An 11,624-nucleotide genomic window follows, 5' to 3' on the forward strand; every position below is an offset into this window, starting at 1 on the left:
AGCACATCAGTTTAATCCCAGCCAATTTAGTATGTATTACAGTTGTTAGCCTGACTTGTTTAAGGAGTGTTGCATGCAGTATGATGAGTTAGTTGCCATTCAACCTGTTGTAATGCCTATATTTGTTAGCCACGTGATTGAGATCAAATTTACTAGTATTGCCGATTATTACTATTGTTTGCAGACTGACAGGGTAGTGTTCATTTCCTTACTTTGGCCTTGCTCGTACTTTCAGATGATAAGTAATATTACCCTGGGTTATGTACTTATAGAAATCACACACATACCACACAAACTGTTCACTAGCTGTTCCGTTCGTCTGTTCGAGTGATCATTTCTTTCTACCCGTTCAATATAAGACTTTGAAGAAATCCGTGTGCATTTCTAATATCCAGGGTAGGGTGGCATTCAGGCCTTGCTGGCCCGAAGGACACCCCTTAGGTCAGGGGCGGGCAATTTTTTCGGTCGGCGGGCCGGATTCCTGAATCGATACATTAATCGTGTATTTATCCACCTATGCAAGGAATAAATCGTATTTAATGTAAACTTTAAGTTTTAAGCATAGAGACCAAAAACAGTATTTAATGAATTTATTAACGATTAATGTACTTCAATAGCTGCTGAAGTCAAAACTGAACTGCTAAACTGAACTGCTGAACTGTCTGCGGGCCGCTCAAAATCCCGTCGCGGGCCGGGTCCGGCCCGCGGGCCGTATTTTGCCCACCCCTGCCTTAGGTGATCGGCATCTATAAATTTGCCGGTTACATATAGTTTTCAAAGGGTACGCAGGTTTAGATGCAGTAACTGGCCAAACCAAGCGTTTGACTTTTTCAAAGGATTTGCTGTAGATACCCGTACTTTGACATAAATTGCAAATAATGAAGTCTGCTGCATAAAATTTGCACTGTTTTTTTTCTAGTAAGTACAAATACTTTAACTTAACAAAAGAGTCGACGTAACAATGTGTAAAAATGTTTAGACTGTTATATTTTTGCTTACTCTGGACAGGGATTGACAGCGTCTAAAATCGGTCAGTTTAGCTACTGTTGGTTAGATATATAACCTATACTTTTCGTTAAAGCAACGTGACAAATGTTCAATATGAAGTAGAGTTAAGTTTAGCTTGTGGCGCATAAACAATGGAAGGTTGAAAATGAAAAATAAATTTAATTCTATCTGCAATAAACATTCTGGCTTGCACTCTTTCCCCCTAGTTTCTTGGCCCAAACGTTTTTGTTACTTAAAAGGCTTTGCGAGACCCAAGCAAGAAAGCATTGCTCTACTTATAGATTCAAATATATTATATATAAGCTATGTAACACGTATACGTGCTATATAGTGGAAACACGCAATGTGAAAATGCAACTATATATTTTTCTTCACTATACTGTAGCCTATATACTTAAATAAAAAAGCAGAATATTGGATATACACTATATATGTATATGCACTCTATAAGGTTTAATTTTATTTTAATTTTCTTGGTATACACAAAATTCCGCAATTATCACCTTACTTCATCAGGTAGCCTATAGGCCTACCTAGAGGTTATATTATTTATTTATTTTGTGTATCATTGATCATATTTATACACAAAAATATATTTATCTACATATTTTTATTGCAGCTGAGTAGGCCGAGCTTTTTTCGAACATCGAATTCCTTTACGCTCGTTTATTTCGCGCACAAAGCGATGCAGCGAGGAAGATTAAATAAAAAATTCTTGAGTCGGGTTTTTCTAATCTTGCTCATTCCTCTTTGTGTGTTTCTTCATTTAATTTTCTATTCGGTTCGAAGTGCATGGATTCTTTCTGCTGTAAATCACTCATCGGAAAGGTTGAAAAAAACTGAGATGGAAGATCCTATCTCAACTGCATTTTCTGGCTTGCCAAGCGAGTTTGTCAAACAAGGTTGTCAAAAAACAAACAAAAATCAAAATTACACTGTTTGTGATCATTTACCATACAGCGAAATTAAATGCGGCAAGTTGGCGGCAAGGCGAGATTTCGATGAAAACGGAATAAAATACAAAGTGCCAAACATAGTTCATTTCATTTGGTTGGGTCAACCCGCTTTCGAGTATTACAATTACCTGGCTATCCGCTCAATAGCGAGCATTCAACAACCTGAAAAGATCACTATTTATTATGACAAAGCAAAGCCAAGTGGTGAGTATACTTATTCTCAAATTACGATTTTTATTGCAAACAAACCAGTTTTGTGCATTTCCTACACTTAGGGCCGATGTGGGAAAGGACTGCACGAGAAGTACCGTGTTTGGAGTTCAAACAAATAGCTCGGCCAACCATTGTTTTGGGCAAAAAGGTAGGAAAATAAACGTTTTACATGGTGTATACTAATGCGCTCTACTGCATACAGAAACGTTCGTAAACGTTAAAAACTGATATGATTTATTTCACTAGAGGTAACACCTTTTGGCAAAGATATTAACTGAAGAAATCTTTAGTATATATAGGCTATAGTTAATTTCGCGCTTTATAACAAAGCATTTAAGCTTGTTGATGAAAGTGTCATTTACTTATAAACGGGCTATCCTATACCGAAAGGCATACTTTGTACATGAAAAACGTTCAAATTTCTTTACTTTAGATTTCCCATACTGTTCCCCAGACCGATGCAGCTCGTTTGCAAATCTTAATCGAGAAAGGAGGAATTTACATAGACGGTGACGTCATAACTTTGCGAAACTTTGATTCACTACGAAAATTCTCTGTAACTATGGGCAGGTAGCATACAGTTTTTAATCAAATTGTTTGTCAGGTGTTATGAATACAGTGTGAATTGTAAAAACATCTTTGCTGAATTTTATATACAGGTCCCTTGCCGACATCATCAGCATGGGCATTACATTGTCAGAACCAAACGCACCATTCCTTCAAGCGTTTTATCATCAATACCCAAGCCATTTTGAAGATCTCCCCGGAAAAGACTGGAAGTTTGCCACCTACTATTTAATGACGTTTTACAGAGAAAATATGGAAAAGGTTTATCTAAAATTACCTGGTTTTGTTGTCCATGTTGCTGCCGATGGCGAATAGCCTACTGGTATACTTAATTTTTAAACCCAACTTTTATGGTCTATAATCTATATCCATGTATTCTTAAATGAATTTCATATGACATAGGATTGGATTCACATCGAAGATACATCAATGCAAAGACCCAATTCCGCTATAAGCCATGATGGCAAAACCGCTACCACATTCGATCATTTCGACTTGACCGGCCATTACTTCCTGCATTTGCACCCCACCACGGTATTTGGGACCATCATTGAAAGAAATCAATTTTTCTCCCAGAGAGATGATCAGATACGGACTGCAGATACCACTTATGGCGAAGCAGCTCGGCTCGCGGTATTCAACAGGTCTGATTTAATCTTTAAAAGTGGTGAAACGCCACGTAATCGGGTGCCAGCAAAAAAAATAGTTCGCCTTGAACCAATACAACCAATCAGGCGAACAACACAAAATTAGTAAAACGAATTTTCAAAAGAACACAAAATGACCGCGTTCCGATATGACTGGCTTGCAGCTGTAGACTGAACATCTTACGGTGTTGAAGTCGAATTTTTCGTAATTCGATATGAAAAGCTTCAAAACACAATCGCATGTCCTCAGAACTACAGATTCTTAAATAACTAAGCGATGCGATTTTTGTTTTTTGTCGCCGTGAAATCTATAATTTTGTAACATGAAAACGATTCCTAAAACTGGTAAACTTTCTTATTAAAATATATGCGTGTTAGTATATAACTTAAGTAAATCTTTTCAATATTTTTTGCTAAAGTATCAATATTTTTGATATTTCTCATTTACATAAAGAAGACGTGACTCCAAGAAAAATACGAGTCGTTCATCGAAACTACAATTTCCACGTTTGCTTTTACAACTATTCTATTAAATAGCTTCTATTTTTGGGGGCGATGTGTTTTTTTCGATTCATTAATTAACATTAAACTTTTTTATAGCGGTGCTTATATTTTTTATATATCTGATCATCTTTTATTTAATCGCTTAATTCACTGACTCTAGATTCCTCAGTGTTTCACTTTTACAATGTTCTGTTGTTTAAGCATCAGCCTGGTGACTTATAATTTAATCTTTACATAAGAAATAATTTAAAATTAAATGAGTAAGTTGAAAGTTATCTTCTCGACAATGTCAAGTTTATTCTAGATGCGGGAAATTTTACCACCAGTAGAAGGCTGTACAACGTTATAGCCTTGACTATAACCAAAATAACGTTATAGCATTCTATAGCTTATAACTCATGCAATCGGTATATGGACTTTAGTCGTTTGTATGACAGTTGTAACAGTTCCAAATCATCATACTTAGTCTTAAAAACGTACCACTATATAAAGGTGTTTCAAACGCTTTGTGGTTATCGCTATTTATTTTGTCTTGATGTTTCTGTTATGGCGGCAAGAGTAAACAACTTACATAACATCATGATTTACTCTAGACTGAGTTATCCAGGTTTAAATACTTTATAATATACTTTTTTCATACTGTTTTGTTGGTATTGGTAGTTATAAAAGCTGTAAATATGTGAAATTGTCAATGTGTGGAAATCGACAAGATTTGAGTGTAAGGTGTTTGATAATAATGAAGGCTGCTGTTGTGATCAGTGTAACCGCTTGCGGTGGATATCATAGCACCTACTGTTTATCAGACATTGTTGCTGCAAAATTTGTAGCCTTACAATATATAGGTCTATATATAGTGATAAAAATAAAAAATAATTTTGAGGATAAATAGCCTCCAACTGGTAGTGAATAATAAATATGGCTTATTGCTTATGTAAAAATAAATGTGCGTCATAGTAAAAGTGTGTATCACTCAAATACCACCAAGAAATACGTTTATTCTTGGAATATACAGATCATTTACCTTGTTTACATTTACTGATGTGAAACACAATCAGTCATGCCCAACTGAAATTGAAATATATTCCTACTTATGTTGTTAAAGGGTCTTTTATAAAAATGCGTCCTGTTATAGTTTTTGAAATCGTTACCGTCGATGTTTACCAACACAAACTAAGGCTATTGGCAGTGGTAGGCTTAGGCTTGGGGAAGCCCTAGGCGCGGTATGGCGCAACTTAAATTTGGTCGCCCCCAAATTACAGAAGACGTAGCAAACTATCCTAAGGTGAGTCAGGGGACCATGGTACCCAGAAAAATGTTTAATTTACATGCATGCACATTAAAATGCAGAAAACTTGCTTTTCTTTCAAAAAACAACTGTCTGCGATTTGTTTGTACTATCGAGCGTCTTATACCGCAGATGTTTGCCAGCAGAGAACACAACTTTTTCTTTGTCTTGGCAAAATGTCTTAAATCGTGTGAGCGTTTGAGAAGTAAGCTATATGAAAGTAATCTCAAAGAAAGATGGAACCAATTCACGGAGATTAAATTTACACAACTTTCCCCTATTCTAAATACAGTTTATGCAGCTAATTAGCATGAACCAGTGAATGACTCATGACCTGAAAAAGTGCGACTAATTAGCAATAATATTCCTAAGCAATGTTTGTTTTAGCGCGTATAAGTTACAGAAATAAGGAGGCCAAAGGCGATCGTCTCACCCTAAAGCCACTGCTGACTACAGATCAACACAGTGTACCGGACCGAAACTATCCATGTGCTTCATTTTCATGTTATGGTAACCTGTATAAACAAACCTTAACTGGACATTTAATACGGCTTTTTGTATTTTTACTAGCCCAAGCCAAAAAACCGCTTTGTTTACATTAACGAGGTTTACACTGTCTCTATCTACTATCTATACTATAGTTTTAATAAAATCATAACTGAAGGCTTGCCTGAATCAACGGCGAAAGAAGGTAGCCTACTGTTCAGCTGGACTCTAGACCGACTTCATAAACATACATATCGGGAAGTATAGAATGGTTGGGAGGCTATAGGCAGTAAATTATTATCATTATTTTCATTGTTTTTTACTTATTTAAGATAGCGGAAGCTAACTAAGACAATGCTACATATTGCTATGTCTTTCTATGGTGACATAACTGTAACTGATAAATAATATTATTAGTATAAATATATAATTTACGATAACTTTAAAAAACCGACAGATATAATCATCTTTTGACGTATATAAGTTTTTTGTAATATACACCCAAAGTAGGTAGTCCCATCTAGGCCTCTACTGTAATAGCTGATCTGTACAATACGCATTTTGAAGAACCATAAAACGCTGCTTTAGTTTCTATTCTATTATATGGCAACCTAAGCAAAGCTTTATTCGAAAACAAATATTTTACGCTTTTTTTTTTAGGGGACAAGAAATATACTTGACTGAAACAAATCTACTCATTTCTCGTTTTTTGCTTCTTCACCTGAATCCTTATAGACCTACTGTTGTTGGGGTCAAATGATTATTATTGATGTAAGCCTTACACTGCATGGAATTTCCGCTGGACCCTTATTTCACCAGTCTCATTGCACGAGTGTCAGTTTGGAAATTCTTCAAATTACAGTCACTTTGGGATTTTTTCAATGCAATATCGTATGACTGAATAATGTGTAGGGTATATATTTGATCAAAAAAGCAATATTATTCATTGAAGAAGATGTTATCCTGTTGGGTATAATTTTTTATATTTGTCGCCATTCTAAAATTTACAAAACTTCGGCAGTTATGCTATCTTATAGAAGATCTAACAGCACATCTCATTGAACTCAAATACAAAGGTGCATGGTAAAATCAATAATCAGCCGTAAAACAGCGAAATCTTGACAAATATACAACAAAGCTACAAATTGGGAGTGTTCACAAGCTCTCTGAGGGAAGCGAAACTAACAAAACATGAACATAAAATGTGTTGTAAAATTATACAAACTTTAAAACGGGTTTTAGTAAGTAAGGACGTTTTTCAACACCTTTGAATCGGGGTTAAAAAATGTTGCAGATGAATCTACACAGTATTTATCGCTATGTCAACGTCATTTTTGTACGCTACATTTTCTTTAGCAACAGAAGTTATAGCAACTTGTCTTCTGGCATCATCCAGTTTGTAGACTGTTTCATCATCGCCCAGCCAACCATGTCTTCTGCCTACGATCATTACTAGGCCCATAGTGATCGAGTAGACCAGCTGAAAGACCCCGTAGAGGAATGGAAAGAGAACAGTCTTAACCAAAACAGCCGGGATTGCTCCGAACGAGATCTGAATAATTGAGCCCGCCACCTGAACGTTTTGTAGAGCGATCTCGACCGCCACCGTACGGCGACATCGATTGTCAACCTCCAGACAAGACAGAAGTGCTGGCAGAAACCCAATGCCAAATGCCAGTATTGGCATAAGACAAGCAACCTAAACATTGAGAAGTTAAATGACAGGAAGCACTTAACAGGATTAAACGATTTCAAATCAAAAAGAGACTTTTATATGAACATCTTTCTTTTGCGATCATTTAATAAATCGCCATAACTTAAAGTTGCTTATCACACGAAATAAGATTTAATAAGTTTTGAAATAATTGACCAAAAATGTATATTGGTTGCAAGATAGTATTTACCAAAGCATTAAAAAATAAATACCACAATTTGCTTCCACGTAAATATCCAAGGTATTTTCCGCAGAATACTGGTAACTATCACAGATATAATGATAAAAAGCGTCAGGGTGCCGACACATATCTGCACAGGATAAAAAAAATAACGCATATAACTTAATTCATGACGGCCATTAAATTCACGTAAGTCTAATAACTAAAAACCATATCATTCGTCTTAATGTTTTAGAAATAATATTGATGGTTTATCTTATACTTTGGTAACAAGCTCAGCTTTTTTGGGAAATTTCGTCCGAACTGTCATACCAAGAGCAAGAGGAAGAATTAAGCTTGCCAAGAGAATACCTAAGATATAAATAAGCTTGAATTCAACGCATTCTGGGTCAAGAATGCTCGATAATTAATCACTGAAAACACAATTACGTGCCTAACTTGTCAAACGGAACCAATAAATTCACGGGTAGCTCTTCGACTTTGCTGAATATGAAAAGCCACATTGGCATTGTGCCAAGGGACAATAAGGTGGTTGTGGCAGTCATAGCGACGCTTAAAAGAAAACAGAAAACGTCAAAACATGTCGTCGTTGAAAGGCGGTAAAACTGCAAAAGTGTCAGTAGCAGACATTTTCAGTCACAGCTGTCTGAATCTTGTACCTTAGGTCGATTACTCCTCCGGTCCAAAAGACTACGAGATTACTAATGGTGCCACCAGGGCAACTTCCCTGGATCATAACACCCAAAGCTTCCGCCCGAGGCATTTGGAAGATTTTGGTGAGAGCCCAGGCCAGTGCTACAAAGAAGAAGGAAAAAAAATAAAATTTTTAAAAATGTTATAAACATATCATCCTGATTGACTGTAGAATATCTTCTATGATTTAAGTGCTGTGGATAGCCTACTCACGCGGAACACAGGCTAACTGTATAAAAACACCGAGCGCGTAAGCATGTGGTTTTTTCAGGTACTTGAGTACGACCTTGTAGTCAACGGTCGCCCCGATGCCAATCATACCAAACGATACAAATATTCTACAATGAAGAGCAGAAACAATTAAATGTGCTTGAACTTTATTGCAACTATGTCTTGGTTCACTGTGCCACTTACGTCGTCAATATGAATACGATTAATTCACGTTGCATGACCTCGGGTGAGATGTTGTTTGTCAACTTAGAAGCTGTGTTATTCGGAGAAAGTGTTGTAGGAAAATCTATGTAATTTGTAAAAAATTTTATCACGTAAAAGTCAAACACTCTAACAATAAAGTCTCGTTCTGTGTCCAATCATTTACATATTTATTACAATTATTCATTATGAATTACCGTTATTTTACTTACCTGTTGTCAAAGAAAAATTGGTAAAAGACGCCATCTTTTGAATTAAACTTGGTTTAACCAAATTAGTATTCAACCGGTGAACTTATTTTTGTAGGCCAACTCTCAAATCAAAACATTTTACATATACTACCCTAGAGTTCGTGGATACTGCAAAACCCAAATTTTTAGCAAAAGATTTTTAAAACTAAAACCGAACTGAAGCTCTATAAAGATAAAACGAACAAATTGAAATTGATATGGTTTTTTAAACTGTTTCTTAACTCTGCACTGGAAACTTTTACCGTTTTGTAAACTAGACCATAGCCATCGACAAGATTTTTCGTCTGTAATTTTGATTTGTAAAATATTATATGAAGTTAAGGTTAGGGTAAACAATTCTCTTTGTGTAAAGTTGAAGAAGGATAGGTGTTATTGTATAAAGCGGTGTTTACTCTGAACAGGTCATTATTCAGAATGTCGGCAAAAACAGCAAGAAGCTTTGACAACTTGGCACACGTTTTGTTGATTGTTTGTAGGCTGTCATCCGGTAAGCCGAGAAAGGCCTTCAATCATTATGCCGTCGTTACGCAGTCTTGGGGACAAATAACTGCGAAAACCAGACAAATAACTGCGAAATGCCTCGGCCAAATATTTACAACCTTGAATACAAAAAAAACGTCAAGCAATTGTTTGTGTGCAAGACATGGTGTTCTTAATGAAAAACGGTCATGGCGTCATAAACTAGTTGGAAAAAAGTAAGTTAGTCTAAATGCCTGCTTTCTTCTTTCAACAAATTGACCATGGCTGATCAGCTGTTATTTTGGCTACGAAGTTATGCCATTCAATTCTGTTTCTAGCCCTCGGTAACTGCATGAGGATTTCTTGTGTGAATATTTTGATGCTGGCGATGTATCTGAGTTTTGACCTTCATCTTCACCTCTTCCGTCTGTTTTGTTGACCATAAATTTTATCACTTTTATACTTAGCCTAATAAGGTTTTTATTTTAAGAGAATTTCAATAAAAGTTACTACTAAACAAATAGCAAACAAAGCTTCGCCATGTTTTCTCTTTTCTGAAAATGCAAAATAAACATAATGTCTAAACTCTAAAGGCATCCAACAGTCTCAGAAATGGCTTGTTTCCTACTGAGCTTTTTCACTATAAAGTTGTAGTTTATAGCTAAACCGATCCAATAATATTTGCCTTTAGTCACAAAAAGACTCACCATACAGAGCTACAGAAATATCTGATCGGGGATAAAGCATTGCGAGTGAAAACACCCACAGAGGTTATCTAATGTTTAACTTAGGTTGGCAAAATATTTTGGCTGGTTCACGTGCTTATGCTCAGAAAAAAACAGACATTTTTTGTGTTTTTCCAATTTGCAGAAACAGCAAGGGAACGGTGATGAAGCGAACAACAAGTGAAGAAACTGTTTTACGCTGAATCTCCGCTGGACGTCCTGATAACATTTACCATACCTGATACTCCAGCAGTTAACTTTAGAACGACCTAGGGGGTCGAAACCGACCTTTAGCCAAATTTGTACAGCTATTTTGCTAATATTTGAAATCGGTGCGATTTCAAACTTTCCGTGGCTTCCTAAGTATTATGAGCGGTATGCTAACACAGAGTTTTTTTTCAAAACGTTATTTAGTTTACCCACAATTACTAGATATACCTACAACGACTATAAGGTTCGATAACGACCTTTATAAAAATCTACCTTCAAGATTGCGTTGTGCTCTTCAAACAGCAGTAGTTTTATTGGTGATCTACAAGAAGTAGTTTTTTTGGTGATCTCAATTTGAGATAAAGCATTGTTTGGTTGCCTTTGTTTGACCTTAGCAAATTCTGAGTTAACTCTGGAGAGAAGTGTTGGCGCCTGAAGGGATGACAGTTGTAGACAAAAGTACTACTAACTTTTTAGCTAAGAGCAGAAGTGCGTTGCGCTGTGCAGTATGGCAATTGTTGCTTACCAGGATACTTCATACCAACAATGGCCTAGCCTCAGAGTCATAACCAAACTTATGACAGACTACTTTTTATTATGGTGGGCGTACTGTAGCTGTTTATACATAGAAACAGGAAGATTAGCCAATATTTTCCATTGTTGAGTATTGTGAGTTCCGTTTTCACCATGAACCGAACAAACAGTTATAAATAATTGTATCCTTTAATTATACAGCTTTAATAAACAAGAACTAAACTAAGCTGCAACACAACAAGTAAATTTAGACAAAAGCATAAAAAGGAAACTTGTATTCTTAGAATGGTAAATCGTAATCACGCAACTGCAAAGAACTGAGGAGTTGAACGGAGAGCATCATCGGCGTGATTGCTGCGAGGTATGCGACAAAGCTGCAAGGGGCGTTGATTAGGGACCCCGAGGAGCGTTGCATTGATCATTACACACCATTTAGTTATTTTAGTAGAACTTTTACTCTACAGCCAGACTGTTGATGAACAAACATTTCCGATGAAAAATAGATGCTCTTTTATCTTTTTTTTTGCGGGACAAAATTGGAATGAGTCGGTTTACGACTGGACTTATTGGAATTAGTCAAAACACGGTTTACGAAAGCAATTTACTAAACTTGAAAAATTCTAAAGGACTTTTCCACAACTAAACCATAATAGCACAAATTTTAAAAATTGAGAGTTTTTTGTTTGCTTTATTCCGCTTGGGTTATCAGTTTATCACCGTTCAATTTCGATCTCCATAAATTAACCTCAGTTAAATAAC

The 11,624-nt window shown here is 36.1% G+C and overlaps 2 protein-coding genes across 3 annotated transcripts; one reads left to right on the forward strand and one right to left on the reverse strand.

Annotated features, from left to right (window-relative positions):
* The first annotated feature begins 472 nt into the window (after positions 1 to 472).
* LOC143461711 (uncharacterized) lies at positions 473 to 4,580 on the forward strand. 2 transcript variants are annotated; one of them, XM_076959544.1, is made up of 6 exons: positions 473 to 1,030; positions 1,628 to 2,168; positions 2,240 to 2,325; positions 2,611 to 2,747; positions 2,837 to 3,005; positions 3,147 to 4,580. In XM_076959544.1, exons 2-6 carry the CDS (start codon positions 1,694 to 1,696, stop codon positions 3,495 to 3,497), a joined length of 1,218 nt encoding a protein of 405 aa, XP_076815659.1. In that variant the 5' UTR covers positions 473 to 1,030; positions 1,628 to 1,693; the 3' UTR covers positions 3,498 to 4,580. The 2 variants fall into 2 exon arrangements, with proteins under 2 accessions (XP_076815659.1, XP_076815660.1); XM_076959545.1 differs by having other exon boundaries at positions 2,632 to 2,747.
* A 2,052-nt stretch (positions 4,581 to 6,632) lies between these two features.
* On the reverse strand, positions 6,633 to 9,226 carry LOC143462363 (ileal sodium/bile acid cotransporter-like). Its single transcript, XM_076960497.1, has 8 exons — positions 8,899 to 9,226; positions 8,669 to 8,771; positions 8,468 to 8,592; positions 8,221 to 8,356; positions 7,995 to 8,113; positions 7,824 to 7,912; positions 7,593 to 7,691; positions 6,633 to 7,365 (listed from the first exon to the last, which is right to left on the reverse strand). The coding sequence occupies exons 1-8, from the start codon at positions 8,930 to 8,932 to the stop codon at positions 6,967 to 6,969; spliced, it is 1,104 nt and encodes a 367-aa protein (XP_076816612.1). The 5' UTR covers positions 8,933 to 9,226; the 3' UTR covers positions 6,633 to 6,966.
* Between the last annotated feature and the right edge of the window lie 2,398 nt (positions 9,227 to 11,624).

The sequence above is a fragment of the Clavelina lepadiformis genome, chromosome 6 (assembly GCF_947623445.1).
Source record: "Clavelina lepadiformis chromosome 6, kaClaLepa1.1, whole genome shotgun sequence".
Classification (NCBI taxonomy): Eukaryota; Metazoa; Chordata; class Ascidiacea; order Aplousobranchia; family Clavelinidae; genus Clavelina; species Clavelina lepadiformis.